General features: G+C 45.2%; 1 protein-coding gene and 3 non-coding genes across 4 annotated transcripts; all 4 read right to left on the reverse strand.

The window, feature by feature from the left end:
• Positions 1-9,196: 9,196 nt before the first annotated feature.
• Positions 9,197-9,281, reverse strand: TRNAY-GUA. Its single transcript is given in 2 exon segments — positions 9,197-9,232; positions 9,245-9,281. It is a non-coding gene; the product is annotated as a tRNA-Tyr (tRNA).
• A 1,105-nt stretch (positions 9,282-10,386) lies between these two features.
• TRNAY-GUA lies at positions 10,387-10,472 on the reverse strand. The gene is given in 2 exon segments: positions 10,387-10,422; positions 10,436-10,472. It is a non-coding gene; the product is annotated as a tRNA-Tyr (tRNA).
• Positions 10,473-11,376: 904 nt separating this feature from the next.
• On the reverse strand, positions 11,377-11,462 carry TRNAY-GUA. The gene is given in 2 exon segments: positions 11,377-11,412; positions 11,426-11,462. It is a non-coding gene; the product is annotated as a tRNA-Tyr (tRNA).
• A 145-nt stretch (positions 11,463-11,607) lies between these two features.
• On the reverse strand, positions 11,608-16,150 carry LOC119284664 (probable 3-ketoacyl-CoA synthase 20). Its single transcript, XM_037563815.1, has 2 exons — positions 15,197-16,150; positions 11,608-12,595 (listed from the first exon to the last, which is right to left on the reverse strand). The coding sequence occupies exons 1-2, from the start codon at positions 15,905-15,907 to the stop codon at positions 11,777-11,779; spliced, it is 1,530 nt and encodes a 509-aa protein (XP_037419712.1). The 5' UTR covers positions 15,908-16,150; the 3' UTR covers positions 11,608-11,776.
• Positions 16,151-22,145: the final 5,995 nt, after the last annotated feature.

Here is a 22,145-nt window from a genome sequence, read left to right on the forward strand (position 1 = left end):
GTGCCTAATTAAAGAAAGGATTATGGATAAACCGGTGGAATAACTAAAAGAAAGATTGTTATCTTAATAAATTCTACATGAAGGATTTGAGGCAAAAAGGTAGGATAATTAAAATTTAAAAGGAAGATCTGTAGGCTTCAATGTGTTGGAGCTACTAAATTAAAAAAGTAAGGATTTGATTTCCGACTAAAACGGGTAAGGACGCCATGGTAATTAATGAAATAATTATACTTAAATGCCATTATACTTAGATGGAAACAGTGGGAGATTATGCCCAGCAAAGAAAATATGAACGCGGCTAAATTGCAATGTATTTTTTATGTTCATTTTGTAGAAGGATGCTGCGTTGCAGCATGTTCTTCATAGTGAATCCGGTGCTGTGGGACATTATGCTTGCATAAAACATCAATTTTTTCCGTTGCAACGTGAATATATAGAGTTGGAGTTGAGGTGGGTGGAGCACCAGGGGGCACACGAGGCAGGGGGAGCACCCAGGGGGGTAGGCGCGCCCCCATCCTCGTGGACAGGGTGTGGGGCCCTGGTTTTGATTCTTTGGCCACTATTTTTTATATATTCCAAAAATATTCTCTGTGAAGTTTCAGGTCATTCTGAGAACTTTTATTTCTGCACAAAAATAACACCATGGCAATTCTGCTGAAAACATCGTCAGTTCGGGTTAGTTCCATTCAAATAATGCAAGTTAGAGTCCAAAATAAGGGCAAAAGTGTTTGGAAAAGTAGATACGTTGGAGACGTATCACGACGTCGTCGTCGTCGGGCTCCGGCTCTCTGTCCTCCGGCTCGCCGGTGCTTCGCCCCGTCTAGCCAGAGCCGCGGGAGATGCCACTTGGGCACCGCACCCGCGGCGATGCCCTCATCATCAACGAGGGCGGCCGCCCCTCCCCTCATTCCTACCGCCTCGTCCGGCTGAAGACCAAGCCGGGTTTGCTCAACATGAAGAAGGAGCACCAGGACATGGCCGCCACCGACGAGACCTCCCTCAAGTGGGCGAAGGAGGACTATGTCCGCGAGCAGATGGAGCGCCAGTGTCGGGCCTTCGAGGAAATCGCTGCTCGGCACTGCAGATGTGAGGAGGGCGGCGTGGTCGTCCTCGACAGCAACGACGAGGATGTGCCCGGGCCATCCAACCTCCCGCACATCGGCGACGCCGGCCAGGGGTGCAGCAGGGACGGCGGCACCCAACACGACAACGACAATGACGACATCGGCGACTACAGCCGGTTCTACAGGCTCCTCGGCATGAAGAAGGTGGGGCGGCGGCGGTGGCTAGGTGTAGTCGTTTTTAGTTCGTGTTTTCATTTGTGTTTTTTAAGTTTTTTTGTAAAATATCAATGAAATCGTCTAGTTTGGACGTGCTTTGGCCGATTTTGGACGTGTTTTGGCCAATTTCATGTTAAGCGGCGCCTGGGGGCGATGGCTGGGAACCAGACCGGCTCCACGCCGAGATTTATCGTCGGTTCGCCCCCAGGCGGCGATATTTCAAGCGCCTGGGGGCTGAACGGGAGATGCTCTTATAACAAAAATAGGCATGGGTATGAGGTCTTATGGTTACAACCATATATTTGTGACGGGACCAAATATGATCTTAATTTGTGCTTTTTAAGATGTGCTTGCTATGTATTGAAGTGAGGGGTGTGTCCAAATTACGTCCTGGCCAGTGCACGTCCTGCATTAAGAGTCAGCTGTCCAATCGAAGACCCTATCCGTCGCGCACGGTTGCCTTGATAATTAAGATTGCAATAGTCAGACAAAATCATTTCGCATTTAATGACTACACCTCTTGAATCCCCAAGGATAGGATCCGTGTTACCGTAGTAAACATTTCTGTCACTAGTGTTTAGAATAACACTTCACGGTCTCCCTGCCCTTAGCCTCTCCGTGACTCATTCTCCATGATCCTAGGTACCTGCAAAGATGAAGAACGTGAATGAAATAAGATACACCCACATAAAAATTTTATGTTACACATACGAGTTGTTAATTCAAAGTCCTTCAATTGACCCCTCCAACAATTACATCGGGTTGCAAGGCTCTTGCTTCAACCCATACCTTACCGAACTACTTGAAGGAAATATGCCCTAGAGGCAATAATAAAGTTGTTATTTATATTTTCTTATATCATGATAATATTTATTATTCATGCTAGAATTGTATTAACCGGAAACTTAGTACATGTGTGAATACATAGACAAAACAGAGTGTCCTTAGTATGTCTCTACTTGACTAGCTCGTTAATCAAAGATGGTTAAGTTTCCTAACCATAGACATGTGCTATCATTTGATGAACGGGATCACATCATTGGAGAATGATGTGATGGACAAGACCCATCCGTTAGCTTAGCATAATGGTCGTTAAGTTTTATTGCTATTGCTTTCTTCATGACTTATACATGTTCCCCTGACTATGAGATTATGCAACTCCCGAATACCGGAGGAACACCTTGTGTGCTATCAAACACAATGTAACTGGGTGATTATAAAGATGATCTACAGGTGTCTTCGAAGGTGTTTGTTCAGTTGGCATAGATCGAGATTAGGATTTGTCACTTCGAGTATCGGAGAGGTATCTCTGGGCCCTCTCGGTAATGCACATCATAATAAGCCTTGGAAGCAATGTCACTAATGAGTTAGTTGCGGGATGATGCATTATGGAACGAGTAAAGAGACTTGCCGGTAACGAGATTGAACTAGGTATGATGATACCGACAATCAAATCTCGGGCAAGTAACATACCGATGACAATGGGAATGACGTATGTTGTTATGTGGTTTGACCGATAAAGATCTTCGTAGAATATGTCGGAGCCAATATGAGCATCCAGGTCCCGCTACTGGTTATTGACCGGAGATGTGTCTCGGTCATGTCTACATAGTTCTCGAACCCGTAGGGTCCGCACGCTTAAAGTTCGGTGACGATCGGTATTATGAGTTTTTGTGTTTTGATGTACCGAAGGTAGTTCGGAGTCCCGGATACGATCACGGACATGACTAAGAGTCTCGAAATGGTCAAAAGGTAAAGATTCATATATTGGAAGGTTGCATTTGGACATCAGAATGGTTCCGAGTGGTTCGGGCATTTTTCCGGAGTACCGGGAGGTTACCGGAACCCCCCGGGGAAGTTAATGGGCCTTAGTGGGCTCTAATGGAGAGAGAGGGAAGAAGGGCCACGAGGTGGCGCGCCTCTCCCCCTGCCCAAACCGAATTGAACAAGGGGTGGGGGCGCGGACCCCTCCTTCCTTCTCTTTCTCCCCTCCTTCCTTTCACTTCGGTGGAAGAAAGGAAGGGGGGGGAATCCTACTTGGCCGCCCCTCCTGGCCGGCCTCCTCCCTCCCTCCCTCCTTTATATACGTGGCCAGGGGCATCCCAATAGCAACACAAAGAATCTCTTAGCCGTGTGCGGTGCCCCCCTCCACAGTTCAACACCTCGGTCATATTGTCATAGTACTTAGGTGAAGCCATACGCCGGTAACTTCATCATCACCGTAGCCACACCGTCGTGCTGACGGAACTCTCCCTCATCCTCAACTGGATCAAGAGCTCGAGGGACGTCATCGTGCTGAACGCGTGCTGAACACGGAGGTGTCGTATGTTGACGTTCGACTACATCAACCATGTTACTAAACGCTTCCGCTTTCGGTCTACGAGAGTACGTGGACATACTCTCCCCTCTCGTTGCTATGCATCTCCTAGTTAGAGCTTGCGTGATTGTAGGAAATTTTTGAATTACTATGTTCCCCAACACTACTCACACATGGAGATTAGATCACACGAAGACCACATCAAAGAACACACCATGAAGATAGATAGATTGATAATATGTCTTACAATGAATGTCGTGTGTGATACATGATTACAAATATGACTAGATGGTGGAAATGAAGGTGGTGGCTATGGAGATGGAAATTGTTGGAGATGAAGATAATGACGACTGGTTGTTCTGCGCTTCTCATGACTTGTTCTGTTATCCATTTGGCCTCGGACCCTTTATAAAGTTTGTTCAGGTGGATGAGGAGCCTCGGTTTCCCCGCCATACGACTATCATATGAGCGGGCACGGTCGCATGGAACGTCATCTTTTGCTCTGTTTCTTCTGGTGCGCCTCCCACTTGATCCACTCTATCTCCACTTTGCTCATTTCCAAGTATTGGCTTGATTTCATCCATAAATAGCCCATTTCCTATGGAATCAAAATAAAGAAGGATTTTTGGAATCCTATGCATTCATTAGTCATTAGTTGCAATATCGGAGTGAATATCTCGGCTTTAATGAAATATATCGGTTTAAACTCAGGTTAGAGGAGTGTAAAAATAACACTCATCACTGTGCGTGTGGGACCAAATTGTACGCAGATCAACACCAGTGTGGGTCCAGTTGCTTGGTTTGCCGTAGCTTTTCTCTTCCATTCCTTGGGCCTACGCGAAAACAAACACTTTGGTTAGATTTTTTTTCCTGTGAAAACGCAAGTTAGTGAGACTTTCCACCGGATTGGAAAGGACGCGTTCCTTCGTACTGAACGGGATTTCCTATGGCAATTCCATAGGAACGAGTTTCCCGTGGTTTTCCTCCGGTTTTCCTAGGTACCGAACATGTCCAGGATTTTTAACCACATATTGTAGTGATCACATGCATGATGAGACAATGCAAATTTTTTTTACAAACAACGTTACAATATTTTGCAGATATGCTTAAAATCTTAACATTATGTTAGCAGTGTGCGCTCTAGACATGAAACACTGCTAACCATCACATTAGCAGCGTTCATCTAGCAATACAAGCTGCTAACTGTACTAATATATTATATTGTTCAGAAATAGAAAACCCACCTCATATAAATCCAAAAGTTGGAGATGTAGCTTTGATTTGTCTGCATTGGATGTAAACAAGATTTTTAGGTCACAAAAATAATAAAACTACCTTGCAATCTCACAAAATGGACACATCCCCCCTTCAAACCTACAAATCTCCCCTGACATCGATAGGTTGTAACCGATGTTGACATATCTCATAACTTTTGTGTACCACATCGTATTGTATTGTTCTATAAAATAGCAAACCCACCTCATATGAATTGAAAATTTAGAGATGTGGCTCCAAAATTTGGAGACGCGGCTTTGATTCATCTGCATTGGATGTATAGAAGATTTTTAGGTCACAAAAACAGCAACAGTACCTTGCTCTCTCACAAATCGGCCAGTCCCCCCTTCTAACATATGAATCTCCCCTGACGTCGATAGGTCATTAACATATGAAGATCTATATACACAACTATTCATTCAGTAGCAGAAACAAATGTTCCCTGGATCTATATAAATAACATTGTCTAAAATCCTGAAACTAATATGCAGGGGAGTACATGACAGCAGGAACGGAGCTTGAAGCACATGCTTACCATACTCCATGCTTGAAACATAGCTTGACAGCAGGAACAGAGCTTGAAGCTGCTGAAGTAATAAAATCCCTCCAACATCTAGATTTGCAGGGGAGATTTCTTTGTCGCTTCTAGTTAAAAGTCCTTTGGCCATCATCTAGAGAAAACCATAATCGGGTCTCAGCATACCCAGTTACTCCATCTAGAATATTCAGCATATCCACATGGAGTAGAAATATTCAGTCAGCATACAACAGAAATATTCAGTCACTTCCTGCCATCTACTCCCTCCTTCCCATAATGTAAGATTATGGGACGGAGGGAGTAGTACATTGATAGTAACAGGAATACAAGAGAAATATTCAGTCACTTGCTACCATTCAGTCACAGAATAAATATGACAGCGTTATGCTCTCAATTTCAAAATAAAAAATGGACAGCCTACAGTTCAGTGAAGTTCCACCAAAAAGAGTTGAGCATAATTTCAGAATAAATATGGACACCGTACATTTTCACTGATGTTCCCACATAGTTTATCTTGGTCGGTTTCACTATATATTGAACACATTCTTTGCAGTAACTGAACTTGCAAGTGACTGCTGGGACAGATGATCATACTGGAAATACACCATTGCAGTAACTGAACTAAACGTCTTTCACGACATTGAGATATTTACCTCCACAACTCCCTTCACTTCAAGCATAAGGCTTTTTCCTACTACTGACAGGTTCAAGAACATCTACCCACGAACATCTACTGACAGGCTCCACACTCAGAGAGAGGGAGAGGGACGCATCGTGTTGACCTCACCATGGTTTGATACTACGAAGGAGCTGGAGGTGTAGGAGATAAGCATGCCGGCAGCGCCGTGTTGACCTCGCCGCGGCCGGATCGAGCACCGTAGAAGCCCATCGCAACACTAACGCATGCCCTCCATCGCAGACCGAAGCTCACTGCCGGATCATCTTGATGGATGGCTTCAGTTTGCTATTTTAGCAAAGGCAAAGAATGTTGTTCTTGATCTACGCCCTCCACCGAAATGGAAATGCCCGGGTGATGTCTGCAACTTCCCTCTGCATCTTTTTGGTGATCAAAGCAGCTCAGGTTTGCTGTCTCTCCGACTTGTCTTAGTTTGCCTAAGGCCAGCTCTGAATTTCTGTGGCTTTGCAAACCTCCGATCGCTCAAATGGGATTGTGTTTATGTATCGAAGGACCTCCATTGCATGATCTCACACTGTGCTGTCCTTGAGCGGTTGAGCCTAACAGACTGTTTCATATCTTCCTTCACTATGTCTGAGCCACTAGACCACCTTCAATATGCTTGTATTCAGAATTGCAGCCTACAAAACATCCCGCTCTGAATAGTCGAATGACAAACAGCCCATGTGATTTTATTAATCTGAGGCATCTCAACATGGAGGTTTTGGTGGACGGAGATCCAGGTTGTTCAAGTGGGATTCTTCGTTTGGCTTCTCTATTGGAACTAACTCCCTTTCTGGAAGTGTTCGATTTGCATGTGAGTTACAGTCTTTTAAGTTTCCTTCTACATGATTTTTGTCGTGTTTGCTTTCTCCTTTATCCTTTGGGCATACCTGGAGCTTTTAATCGATAGATTTGCCCAAATGGCATCTATTAACCTTATGATAATGATTGAACATTGAAGAGAAATGGGAGCTTTCTGGGCCATTTCAGGTGCTGCTTAATTCCGGGCTGCGATACCATGGTGGCGGTGATTTCACGAAGACTTCAGGATCTCACCGTGCAGTTGTCATTGATCCTGTTGTGAAGACTCGTTTCGGCTCGCACTGTGCAGTTGAGGGCGGCCACTGTTCCAGGATCTCCTTGCAAAATAATACTCCCTCCGTCCCAAAATATAAGAGCATTTTTAACACTACAGTAGTGTCAAAAACGCTCTTATATTTTGGGACGGAGGGAGTACTTGTTTGTAGCCAAATTTCCGGAGGTCCTGACTGTTCTGAGGGCACCACCACCGCGGCACCGGACCTGGACGTGTGTGTCCAGTTGAGATGTTCAGTGAAGAACTGATGAAATATTATTCATTAACTTAATATGAAGTTAGCCAGATGGAAAAATTTCCCTTTTCTGAACCAGCGTCACGTTTACTGTTGGGTATTGCGATGTATTATCATCATGCTTTCTGGTGCAAATACAGTCATGCAGAAATGGAAGATTTAAGCCAATGAATGTTGTCTGAATATGAATTGAAATAGAGTTACTACATTTTCAAAGAAAAACATAGTTTCAACCTTCTGTTCATCTAGAATGGGTTTCATATGTGAAGCGTGAGTTAATTTAGTGAGCCGATACCAATCTGATTTGTACATCCTTTTTCCCATGCCCGGATAATAATGTGGATGATACTGATTCATTTCGAGAGAGTAAATTTAACAGAACTTAGCTTTCATCCCAATGTGGTATCCTAGCAAATTTACTCGAAAAATAAACACAAGCATTCCCTAATGGGTACGCTTCATTACGTTTTCAGTTAAGAAAGTGTCATTCCTTAATAAGGTATCTTTCTCAAGTGTCATTCATTACGTTTACAGCTAAAGTCAGTGTCATCCTTTTAACAATTGGATACAATGTACTGGATAGCGTCAATTTTGTTACTTATTTTTGCGATGCATTTGATCATGCTTTCTGGCGCAATGGGGAATCGGGGATATGAATGGAAATTTTAAGGCAACAGCTGCTCTGTAAAATTCAGTGAAACGAGATTTTCAGAGGAAACAGCGTTTGGAGATTCAGTCGTTGAGTTGAGGTGGCACCAATCTTTAATTCTTTATAAAATCTCCTTCCCTTTCTCAATATTCGTATAAAATGTGTACATAGATTTCTAGCACTGATTCCATCTCAAAAGAGAATTCAACTGCAAAATGATTGTCTGTAAGATTTAGCAAAAATTCAGTCGTTGAGTTGACTTATTAGTGAGGTGGCACCAATCTTTAATTCTTTATAAAATCTCCTTCCCTTTCTCAATGTTTGTATAAAATGTGTACATAGATTTCTAGCACTGATTCCATCTCAAAAGAGAATTCAACTGCAAAATGATTGTCTGTAAGATTTAGCAAAAATTACAAACTGCTTATCTTTTTGGGAAAACTTTGTTTTTGCCACTCTAGCTTTTACCAATTTTGCTTATGCCACTCTAGAATTTGACATATCACTTTTGCCACTCTTAGCTTTTGACAATGTATCACTTATGCCATTCTGTGGCAAAAGCAAAATTTTCATAGTGGCAATTGTGATACGTTGTCAAAAGCTAACAATGGCAAAAGTGAAATGAAAAATTATCGTTTTTGCCATGAAATGGCATTTGTGATGTATTGTCAAAAGCTAAGAGTGGCAAAAGTGAGATGTCAAATTCAAGAGTGGCATAAGAAAAATTGGCAAAAGCTAGAGTGGCAAAAACAAAGTTTTCCCTTTTTTTTATAAAAATATATTTGTACAAAAAAATCAACTTCAAAAATCCGACCTACGGGATTCGAACCAGTGAGCTAAGAGTGGCAAAAGTGAGATGTCAAATTCAAGAGTGGCATAAGAAAAATTGGCAAAAGCTAGAGTGGCAAAAACAAAGTTTTCCCTTTTTTTATAAAAATATATTTGTACAAAAAAATCAACTTCAAAAATCCGACCTACGGGATTCGAACCAGTGAGCTAAGAGTGGCAAAAGTGAGATGTCAAATTCAAGAGTGGCATAAGAAAAATTGGCAAAAGCTAGAGTGGCAAAAACAAAGTTTTCCCTTTTTTTATAAAAATATATTTGTACAAAAAAATCAACTCAAAAATCCGACCTACCGGATTCGAACCAGTGACCTAAGGATTCATCTGCAAGACTACAGTCCTCCGCTCTACCAACTGAGCTAAGGTCGGCTTGATGTTTTTGGTACAATTTTATGTTCCTTATCACTATTATCACCTATTTCTTCAACTCGTTTTCAGTTGACGTACAGCAGTATGTTCTGTTTTCTCAAGAACAAGCAATTTCTGCTGTCGTTGCTCTTCATTTTCATTAAGAGAAGTATAAGTATATACAAGAGCCTTGCAGAAAGAACATATGGCACCAAAACAACAGCTACTGGTGCCATCCACCTCCTTAGACCCGCCTGTGAACCTCCAGAGCAAGCGAGACAACCACATCAAACCAACCATATGATTCGGCGACGCATGGCAAGGAATATTAATTCTTCAGTTCATTCACTGGTTCATATTGATTTACATGATAGTATAAGAACAACTAGTGCAATGGGGATATTGAATGGAAATTATTTTTTCTGAACGGAGGCAAAAGTTGTGCCTCATTGATTAATTAAGAAGGATAGAACTTGCCTAGTTAATAAACGGAAAACCGAGCAAAAGCCGCTACAAACCTGACCACACGCGGACTACTCCCAAAGGATGAAACCCCACAACCGCAGATGCAGCCCAGCAAACGTAGTGAAACGGAATTTCAAACTTTTCAAAGAAAAACAGTGTTTGGAGGTTCAGTTCATCTATAAATGGATTGCATGTGTGTTGCCTCAGTTGACTTAGGTTGCAAAATTTCCTTTCCTTTCTCAATGTTCGTCGAAAATGTGGATTTCTGGCACTGATTCGTCTCAAAAGAGCAAAAAATGTACTACTTATTGTTAATAAACGGAAAACCAGGCAAAAACTGCTACAAACCTGACCACATGGGGACTACTCTCAAAGGATTAAACCCCACAACCGCAGATGCAGCCCAGCAAACGTAGTGAAACGGAGTTTCAAACTTTTCAAAGAAAAACAGTGTTTGGAGGTTCATTTCATCTATAAATGGATTGCATGTGTGTTGCCTCAGTTGACTTAGGTTGCAAAATTTCCTTTCCTTTCTCAACTTTCGTACAAAATGTGGATTTCTGGCACTGATTCATCTCAAAAGAGCAAAAAATGTGCTACTGCTTATTGTTTTTCATAGATATAGAGATATTATAGACGAAAAGCAAAAAGAAATAGAAATTCCGACCTACCGGATTCGAACCAGTGACCTAAGGATTTATCTGCAACGACTACAGTCCTCCGCTCTACCAACTGAGCTAAGGTCGGGTTGTTCTTTTACTAAATTTTAAAACATTTATCAAGGAGTTCTTCAAGTGTTCTGTTTTTCTCAAGAACAAGCAATTTCTGCTGTCGTTGCTCTTCATTTTCATTGAGAACGAAGTGTATACGAGAGACTTAGAGAACCACTGCCATGGCACAACAGCTACTGGTGCCATCCACCATCCCTCAGACCAGCCTGTGACCCTCCTCCAGAGCAACTGAGCAAGCGAGACAACACATCATTGATTCAGCGTCGCATGGCAATCCTCTGTTTTCACCATGCAGGCCTAAGGATCAAACCAACCATATGTATGATTCAGCGACGCCTGACAAGGAATAACAATTCTTCAGTTCATTCATTGGTTCATGTTGATTTACAGGGTGGTATAAGAAGAATTGCCCTTCAGCATAAGAACTGATGCAATGGGGTATATGAACGTTTCTTTAGATCAAAGGAGCCTCCAGGCAAAAAGAGTATGCTTACAAGAGGAAACAAAAACAGCCATACTAGAATGAAAAGAACCTTTTTTTTGCGGAAAGAATGAAAAGAACCTTAACTAGGGAAGATGCAAACCCTCTCACACCCAGCATCTACCCACTACAGGAGCATCACATACTGCTGAACTCATCACAGAAGCAGAAAGAGACTTCTCTTTTAACAGTGAGACGGAGCTAAAATTTCAAGCCAACAACTGTCCTATAAAATTCATAGTGAAACGGAGCTTCAAACATTCCAAAGAAAAACATTGTTTAGAGATTGCATGTGTTGCCTCAGTTGACTTAGGTTGCAATATCTCCTTTTCCTTTCTCAATGTTCGTATAAAATGTGGATTTTTGGCACTGATTCATCTCAGGAGCAAAAATTAAAAATTGCTTATTGTTTTTCAAAATATAGACGAAAAGAAAAAGTTCCGACCTACCGGATTCGAACCAGTGACCTAAGGATTTATCTGCAAAGACTACAGTCCTCCGCTCTACCAACTGAGCTAAGGTCGGATTGTTGATTTGTTTAGTTTGCCAAAGTATATTAGCGTAACTACCTAGGTACTTCTGTGCGTTTTCAGTTCATGTGCAGCAGAATGCCGGATTGTTTTTACCACAATGCATGCCTGCTAACCACAGTATGATTCAGCGACGCATGTCAAGGAATATTAATTCTCGAGTTCATTCATCGGTTCATATTGATTTACACGGTAGTATAAGAAGAATTGCCCTTCAGTATATAGTAGTCCCGGCCAGCAGCGACACGAGCTAGAGACGATCACAGGTGCACGCACGCACGCTTCGATTCTTCGAGGATGAGAAAGAAACTAGGCGGCCGTCTTGTAGGACGCCTGGTCGTCGTCGATGGGCACCACCTTGGGCACGTGCACCGGCAGCACGTCGACGTCCTGCGCCCAGGGGCTGCCGGCGTCCCCGACGGCGACGGCGTCGACCGCCCTGAGCGCCTTCCAGACGGCGCTGTTGCACTTGAAGCCGGAGCCGAAGGCGATCTGCCACACCCGGTCGCCCTTCTTGATCCTGCCCTTGGCCTCGCAGTAGGCGAGCTCGTACCAGAGCGAGCTGCTGGAGGTGTTGCCGAAGCGGTAGAGCGTCATCCGGGACGGCTCCATGTGCCAGGCGCTGAGCTTGAGGCTGCGCTCCAGCTCGTCCAGCACGCCGCGCCCGCCCGCGTGGATGCAGAAGTGGTCGAGCGCGAGCGTGAAGTCCGGGGTGTGCGGCTTGACGTCGGCGCGGAAGACGCGCTTGAGCACGACGGTGGCGAGGAAGCGGAGCTGCTCGGAGAGCGGGAGCACCAGCGGGCCCAGCGTGGTGATGTTGGTGCGCAGCGCCTCGCCGGCCACGGACATGAGCTCCTTGGAGAGCGACACCCCGACGTGGCCCGCGTCGTCCTCCTCCTGCGTCACGCAGCCGTAGCTCCGGTCGCTGGCGCCCCGGTGCGTGCGCACGGTGTGGATGAGCTGGTACTTGGCGCGCGCCCGCTCCTGGCGGCGGTTGGAGAGCAGCACCGCCGCGCCGCCGACGCGGAAGAGCGTGTTGGTGACCAGCATGGGGCGGTTGTTGCCGAGGTAGGCGTTGAGGGTGATGTTCTCCGTGCTCACCACCAGCGCGTACGTGTCCGGGTGCACCTGCAGCGTCGCATCCATTACTGCCACGTCCATTCATTAACCAACCAACCCAATCGCTACAGCTATTACTGCCATTAATGGTGGAGGAGCAACATAGAAGATCATAGGTGCATGTGCACCAGTGCTGGCGCAGATGGATTTCATGGCGTGGGATACTCCCAGATTCGCTCCCTGATCATGATCCGAAGGAGGAGGACCATTTCGGCGGGCCTTGATGATTCCGAGTCATGGCGATAGCGGATAGCTACTACTACTACGGGTACGTGCGGATTCTTCTTCCCCTGCTGGGACTGCGTTCTCTCCGCGCGTCCGCCCTATTCTAGTACCGATCGATCCCGGCCTCTTTTACCGCTTCCGTCGTCGCAGATGCCATGCTGCGCTCGCCAGTGCATGGTCCAAAACTCCTCTGGAACGGAGAACACGATGCAACCATGGCCAGCAGAGGAGCAGGGGGGCAGTGAACAGTACTCCAGTACCCACCCGGCAGAGACTGGCGCGCACACATTATGATGGCAGTAATCGACCCCCAACGGTCACGGGGGGCCGATATGTATGTGTGGGTGGCTGACCGTCCTCCGTTGCAGACAATCAAAGCTGGGATGATTAGTCAAGGTTATTTACGCGGTCAGACTGGCTCAGAGCCGTGCGCGAGGCAACGCTTGCACAACCGCTCGATCGTGATCCAACGTCACGTTATGTGTTCGGATCTGATACTAAATTCCGATCGGTTGGAAATTCACATTATGTTATTGTTTAGCCAACCGATGTTTTTTTCCTTCTAATTTCAAGCCTATTTTATCTGTAGGAGACTATAATAAACTAGGTTAAAACGCAATATACTTCTACAATGGTAAATGAAGGATTTTTTTTTACATGAAATGAAGCATAAGTTAGCTATTGCACCTTGAGATGTGCCGATCTCCAGAGTAACATTTTAAATGGGTTTGTCCTGGATCCACCGTAATTTTATGGGACCATCCTTTACATAAGGATGGCCCATCGCCAGTCAATCTGAACTGTTCAGAACTGAACGCCGGGAGATTTATGGCCCCGTTTCTGATCTAGGACTTGATCACGGTTGTTCGATTAGCATGGGTAACCTCCATTATGACTGTTAGGGGGGTCGATTGCCAGACATCATGGTAGGCCCTTCATGAATAAAATTATCTTATTTTCTAACAAATCTTCCTGTGCTGCCAAGTGGTTGTTATACAACGAGGATGCAAAAGAAGACGTAGTTTTCTTATAACATATCTAAGGCATGACATAGTGAAAACAGAGTTCGATGATCGTATTTCCCCTTTGCCACAATCAAGAAAAACCCCTCATTGTTTATTATGAGAAAGTATGCATACCAATGCATCTTTAGTCATCTTGAACCATATGTTAGAAATAAATTACTCATGGTCTATTTAGGCTTGAGAATGGAACATTTAAAACATTTGATGTGAACATTTTGTACATCACTAGAAAGGACGGAAGTTAAAAAATGGCCCCATGTGTGTTGGCTCATAACTTCACTACGTATATACGTGCAAAAGATAAGCCTAGAGTTAAGCTATACCCATTGCCAGTACACCAAGATCAGTGTAAAAAGGATTCGCGCAACTTACATGCACGCTAACTCTCGTTGTAAATTTCATAATTAATCATGCATGCTAAAGGTAATCATGGTTAATGTGCTTTTTTATGCCTCTCTCAAAATGTTGCGTATTTTTAAGGGTGCTTTGCTATTTAATTCGTACTATTTACGCACCGAAGCTTCAAAAGCACCCATCATCTAGACACCTTTTAACATATTAAAAAATGTTGTTTCAAGCAAAAAAGAAAGCCTCATGACAAACCAGGTCACGGGTATGGATTTCATGTGTCTTATACATCGATGGCGTTAAACCTCAAATATTTTTACCGTACAATAGTACTCCCTTCATTCGGAATTACTTGTCGCGGAAATGGACGTATTTAGACATATTTTAGTTCTAGATATATCCATATCCGAGACAAGTAATTCCAAAAAGAGAGAGTATATAAAACTGCGCATATATATGATACTGTTCGGAATGAGCGATTAGCTACTCAACAAACCCACACTCAACAACATAAAAACAGCATATATGATGAAATATAAGGACGGATTAATTTATCATATAAATATAAAGATTAAAGACAAAATTAATGTTAAAACAAGCTTATATAAATACGTTGACTGGAAATGGAGGATACTTTAATGTTGGAAGAACCAGCTGGACCTGCCATTTTATTCATATTCCTATACACCTACTTGAAAATTCAGATTGACATGGTTTTGTACTCTACTATCATGCTAGTCCTGTCATAGTATGTTGATGTTAACGACCTCCGTGATGCGACGTCTAATTCTAGCTTAACCAATTAGTGCATGTCTCAGATATTCCCTTGCCCATCCACATGCACACTACAGTACTAGGCCATGCTGTGCATGCATGGGCCGCACGATGCATGCCCATGTCTTCCGTGCGTGCTTGGGCAGGGTGGTGCATGCTTTGCATTAAGTTAACAAGGTTTCAAAAAAAAAAAAACAAGGTGACTGACATGTGGATGTAGCTGGAGATGTATGGATACCTGAAGGAGGTGCTTGGCGAGGTCGATGGCGATGATGCCGGCGCTGCAGCCCATGCCGCTGAGGTTGTGGCTGACGACGTCGTGGCGGAGGCGGTACCGGTTCACGATGAGCGACACGAAGGACGGCGTGGGGCTGTAGAGGCTGGAGTTGGCGATGACGACGCCGACGTCCTCCGCGCGCACGCCGGTCTTGGCCAGCAGCTCGTCCACGACGCCGAACACGACGGCCTCCGACTCGTCCCTCGCCGTCTGGAGGCACATGTCCACGGGGATGCTCATCAGCGACGCCGGGAAGTGCGTGGCCTCCCCGAGCCCCGACCGCTCCATCATCCGCTTCTGGAACGACATGCTCTCGTCGTCGAACCCGCCGGCCAGCCCGAACTGGCGGATGGCCTGCGCGCGCGTCGCCTCGTGCGCCGGCCCGGGCTTGTACCCGGCCAGGTCCACCAGGTACACGGGCCGCGGCCGCGACGTGGCGTAGGCGTACACCGCGGCGGCGCAGCCCGCGCACGCGGCCACCAGCACGGCCGCGTTGGCGCGCGCCTCGCCCCAGAGCGCGGCGAGCGACAGCGTGGACACCAGCGGCGGGGCCACGACGAGGAGCAGCGTGACGGCGAGGAGGTGCGGCAGGCGGCACACCAGCCGGTGGTACAGGAGCCTGGCCTGGTTCCGCGTCCCCTGCTTCACCGTCCGGAACAGATCCCTGTCCATGGCTCCACAAGGACGTACCTCGTGAATGGAACCCTGAGCCACCACGGTTCTGCGGACAGACCGCCGATTCGTGTGAGCTCGCTAGCCAGCTATGGAAGCTACAGGCTTTGCCGAGGTTGCCACGGCTCTGCGAGGTGGGCGCTGGCTAGCTAGCTCTGGTGTGTGGGAGTTCGCGGCGCGGGGCGCGGGGATTTATACGGGGAGATCAATGGAGCAGGGAAGCGGATGGAGGGAGGGGGAGATTAATGGCGGCAGGCTGGTTGAGGAGGTAGCGGGTTAATGCGCGCGCCGGCCGGCCCCCATGGGCACGATACCGGTGAAGCTAGTGCATGCACCACAGTAGCACACACACTCAAACCAATCGAGCAAGAGAGGCGCCAACCCACACGCATGCGACCCCTCGGCCGTGCCATCTATGGATGATGGATCGGACGGCATTAACAAAATGAGAGCTACGTAGCTCTCTAACGTGCAAAAACAATTGTAGATCGGCGCTTCCATGTGCATCTGTGTTGTGCATGCGTACGTGCAGCTAGCCGTGTTGGCCGGGTCATAGTACTATTGATGGGCGATCGAGTAGTGAGTTAATGGCCGGGCTAGCTGTGGGTTTTGATCGTTTCTTGACGCATGAGGCAGACCGGGCGGTTTCATACTTCAACAGTGCTCGCCATGTTGCAGTGTTCGGCAGATATATGTTGCATGCATGTGCTCGGCATGTGGGAGTGTATGGCCAATCTAGCACTACTAACTGCTGGTAGCTGCGGAAATTCTGCCACTTGCTTTGTGTTCATTTTCTGGGATTGGTATATGGATCAATGGTTGTAGATGTCTTGTCCTATGACAACATAGTCAAGTGTATTTGTTGCCCTAAATTGGTTACTTCTCGTTCAAAATGTTGGGCAACCTTTAGGTGCATCATCGTACGTGTGCCCTCCTGAAAACACAACATAGAACTGCTGATGTGCGCGTGCACACACACACACACACACACACACACACACACACACACACACACACACACACACACAACTTCAGAGAAAGTAACAACATTAAGTTTAGGTTGGAACATATGCATCTATCTCTTTCCTGCAATTACTTGTTTACGCAATTTTAACCAAAAAGAGTAAAACCCTCTAGTTGTGATATTGGGGGTAGGGTTTGCCCCCTTTTAGTAAATCTTGCCACATTGTACTCGATAGTCGATGTGACCTTGTGATGGTTGTTAGTACTCTATTTCACTATTTTTCCCGAACTCACAATGCAAACCCATTTACGTTGGTGGTTCAGGTGACTAGGCAAACAATTTAGACCGATATTCAATGTAGGTGTAACCGATATAGTACATAAGCAGTGCGGTGCAGCTAGCAACATGTGTATGACAAAGTTGATGCAATTTCGTATAATTGAGTTGTTTTTGATGAAATTTACATAATTTGATGTAACTTGGCGAGTTCCTAACGAGTATGTTTGTCTAGTTAGTTGCCATGTCATCCTAACGATTTAGCTTTTGCGGTTGGAGAACAATTAGATGGGTAATTGTTGTTGGAATGTGATAACAAAGAGGTAAATATGTTGAGATTTTAGTTAGTGGGGATAAGAAAGATCACAATTATGAGGTAAAAAGTGAAGTTTAGTCGAATCTAAACAACACAAACCCTCCCTGCATTCTCCTCCGTTCTAAATAACCTTAGGCTACATATGTTCACTCTTTGCATGCACCAATGAGAAGGGAAAGCAAGGAGAGTATCTTAAGAGTCGTTGATTAGTTCACTTTGACATGACAGCAAGAAGGTATTTTGGTTGCGAGAGATCATGTCGTCCTCAGTGGTTATTTCTTCTTAGCTTGAATCACCAATGTCCACTTTTAATATACTTTTATATGTTCAAATCATCCAGGTTTGGCTTTCACCAGTATATATTTTTAAGTGTTTGTTGATGTCACTTCTATTTTTTGCAAACATGTCGAGTTATTGGTGTTTTGCGGTACTATCTTCAATTAACACCACAATATCCTTCCAACACCGAGTATATTTTGTCGGTGCCATAAACTTGGCTTGCACACCACACAAGTGGAACCACCAAGCATCATCTGAAAATTAAAAGCTGATGCATAAATGTTCAATAAAACCTCTAGGGCTGCCAGCGGGAGTGTTGACGTATAATGTGCTGCCTAGTCTCTTCCATCAGATCGGTCTTTTGGTTGCATTGGCTAGAGCATGCACTTCTACATGGTATCGGAGCCAAGAGGTCTTGAGTTCAAGACCCGGTCGACACAATTAAATTGCAGCCCATTTTCGGTCCACGTTTAGGCCTGAGGGAGCCACACGTGAGGGGGAGTGTTGACGTATAATGTGCTGCCTAGTCTCTTCTATCAGATCGATCTTTTGGTTGCATTGGCTAGAGCATGCATTTCTACAGGGAGATCATGTAAAACCCCATATACAAGTGTACTAGAAGACTTCTTTTTTTCCAAGAACATGAAAGAGAATTGCACGCCTCATATATTAAGGAGAGAAACAATATATACTTACATATAGAACGCCATTGGGGACACCCTACACCACACCTAGATACAAAATGCTATTCTCCTAAAAAAACCATGAACACCGCACGTACTGAAAGTCAACCAACTGTAATTTTGGTTTGACATTAACATGAGGTTGACTTTTGATGTACTTAAATACTGAAAGTCAACCTAGTATAATTTTGGTTTGACATTAATGTGAGATTGACTTTTGATGTTCTCATACAGTATGTGGGATTCGTTGGAAGCCCGCACACATCCTTAAAAACCTTTAAGGATATGATGCATAAATGTTCATGTGAAATCCTCAAAATACTTAGTTCAGTTTATCAGTTCAGAAATTAATCTCTAAATCCATAATTTCAATCAAAAGGAGGAAACCAACGCACGTTCCCACTTTCTTTGTGATCAAAGCTACGGCAAACAAGGAACACATGAACATGAGCATGCTAACGATCCACTCACCGGCTGCCAAGTGAACCCATCACATGAGCCAAGCCTCATGCTTCTTGCGCTCAGTATCTTGCGCCGGGTTGTCCGGGGGCAGTTAGAGGCATTGCACAAATCTTTTTCTTTTTTTTTGAAAAGGAATTGCGCAATGTTTGAGTGTTGCTTCTTGTCGTATCTACAAGAATTAACATATATCATCTTTGTTCCGAAATATAAGTCGTTGAGGAGTTCACTTCCCAACGACTTATATTTCGGAACGGAGGGAGTAGTTTTCTATTTACTAGATCGTGCTTGGAAAAGGGTGTGCCGGAGTGGGTGCGATGCACCTGAAACTTTGTACGAGACCTAGCAATAGTACTACACAATAACTGTTGGCTGTTTCCTACTCGACCATGGCTTGAACGAATACACATGACCAGAAACAAGACAACCACAGCCACTAGTTTCACATGGGATACCTGTATCTCCGATGCCCCAGCAAAACCGTATGTGGTGAAGGAGAGCCGGTCGTGCGCGCTCCAGATCATGCACCATTGATAATGCAGCAGGCCGGGGTCAGCAAAACCGGCGATCCAAACCGGGACCGCACACGGTCCCTCCTCTCAGGCCGATGGCCGACGAGGTGATAACAATGGTCGTTACTGCTACTTGCTTTCCTTTTGGGACATGTAATGCAGACGGAGGGCTTGAATGCCCCCGATGCGTTTGGCTTCCTCTCGGCTTAGCTAGGGCATGGCCGTCCTTGCGTACACACTGTTTCAGAGTTAATAACAATTTGGCCTTTTCTTTTTGTTTGGGTAAGAGCCAGCTGCTAACTTTAATTTGCAGGCCTCAATTTTATTTTATTTTAGAAAAGGAGGTTGGGCGCCTCTGGGGCTCGGCACCGATTAATTTATTATATTTTTTAAGAAAGCCTTAAAATAATTTATTATATTTTTTAAGAAAGCCTTAAAATTGTTCATCTGAAGCCGCCTTCTACGCGATAAGTGTTGCTACGTCTACAGGCTTGATGATGGGGTGCCTCACACCTACGTAGAACATAAAAAAAAATCAAAGCATCGCCCAAGCACACTCTTAGCACCTACCAGGACGACCACGGAGGAAGTTGCGCCGGCATCATCAAAGAGAATGGGCAGTGATAGGCGCCGGCGCACCGGCCCAATTTTCGGCCGGTCGGCTGCCGAGCGTACGATACAAATTTTTCAACCGTACGATACAACTTTTCCTTGTTTCCAAAAAGTCAACCAAGATGGAAAAAAGGTAGCGACCTAGTTTAGGCGCGCTCGCCGGCCGCCGCACTTGTCCTCGGCATCTCGTGCTTGCCGGTCACCCGTGCCACCGCGTCCACCCACCCGTGCTCGCTGGCGTTCGTGCCATTGCGCTCGTCTCAGCTGCCTCCGCTCGACATGGTTGTAGCTTGAACACAGACGGGTTCAAGCATGTGGTCACCATGGTTGCAACATCTCGGCCGTCTCCTTCTCCGGCCGCCGTCATTGACTTGCACCGCCACTGCCATGTCCAGCAAAAACAAATCTAAAAAGCAACAAAAACCTCCAATACACAGTTGAAGCAAAAAAGATAAGCTGGTTCCAGCAAAACTTGATGCTATTTCCAGCAAATATCGAAAGCAACAAAAACCTCCGGTACTCGGTTGAAGCAAATAGATTTGCCGGTTCCAACAAAACTTAATGATGGTTCCAGCAAAAATCTCAGCAACAAAAACCGATAAGCCAATTGTAGCAAATGAATTAGCCGGTTCCAGCAAAAAACAAATGCTAGTTCCAGCAAAACAATCTCACTGAAAAAAGAGTCCAGTGCCCATAGTAGCAAAAAAAAAGACGGTTCCAGCAAAAATAAAGGCTGGTTCCAGCAAAAAAATGTGTTGCCTGCCTAGGGCGCGTCCGGTTCCAGCATCAAGGGACACTGGTTCCAGCATCAACATGTGCTGCTTGCAGCTCCCTGTAGGTCGGTTTCAGCATCGCTGCGTGAGCAGGAACCAATCGCCGTCGTCGCGCACCATGGTGACGTAGCGGGTGCGCGAACTTGCAGCCCAGTCGTCGGGCCCTTTGCTCGCAGCTCCAAGGAGGGGAGCGTGTGTGTGCAGCATGTGCTCGTGCTCAACCTCGTCGATCCATGGTGTACTGCCTAGGATATGAGAGAGAAAAGCAAAAAATACAAACAGCTCACCCCCTCTCATGGATATATGGTGGAAAATGTCACGGGGAACAGATAAGGCAACAAAAACAAACTCGATTTCATGAGGATTGGGTGTGGATTCCTGAAGAGAGAGCACAAGAAGGGAGATGAGAGATATTGAGCAAGGGGATTGAAGGAGGAGATGCCTCATATGGTCTCCAGAATATGCGAGGGGATAAGATGGAAGCGGTGGAGATAAACTTGGCTTTGTGGGTGGTGGGCCAGGGCTGTAGCGACACAAGCGTAGCTTTGTGGGTGGTGGACCAGGACTGTAGCGACGCGAGCGTGGCGACCGGCCGAACACTCGGCCGGCGCACCGTTCCCAAACATTTACCACAAAGAATCCGGCCTGGCCAAGACGAGCAAGGGGCCAGGTTGGCTCCCACGGACCCATCCAGCTCCAACAAAATGGGGTTCCAGAGACTGGCTAGCCGACGGACGGGCCTCAACGACGACGGGCTTCAGCATGACCCAGCTGCTTCACTCTTTATCTTAAAATTCGTTCTCCATAAAACTTTTCAATTTTCCTCATGTTATCGTCCATGAGCTCTATTCTATAGAACAAGAATAAAGGTGTTCCGTCCTCGTAGAGTTTTTTTTGGTGGCTTACTTTATTGTCCTTATGAGTTCTAAAATGCGAAACATACACGAACATACATATCTCCTCATGGTACGACCATGAGTGTTTTTAGAAAAGAAGGAAGTGAAGGAAATATGCCCTAGAGGCAATAATAAAGTTATTATTTATTTCCTTATTTCATGATAAATGTTTATTATTCATGCTAGAATTGTATTAACCGGAAACATAATACATGTATGAATACATAAACAAACAGAGTGTCACTAGTATGCCTCTACTTGACTAGCTCGTTAATCAAAGATGGTTATGTTTTCTAACCATAGACAAAGAGTTGTTATTTGATTAACGAGGTCACATCATTAGTTGAATGATCTGATTGACATGACCCATTCCATTAGCTTAGCACCCGATCGTTTAGTATGTTGCTATTGCTTTCTTCATGACTTATACATGTTCCTATGACTATGAGATTATGCAACTCCCGTTTG

The sequence above is a fragment of the Triticum dicoccoides genome, chromosome 4A (genome assembly GCF_002162155.2).
Source record: "Triticum dicoccoides isolate Atlit2015 ecotype Zavitan chromosome 4A, WEW_v2.0, whole genome shotgun sequence".
Classification (NCBI taxonomy): Eukaryota; Viridiplantae; Streptophyta; class Magnoliopsida; order Poales; family Poaceae; genus Triticum; species Triticum dicoccoides.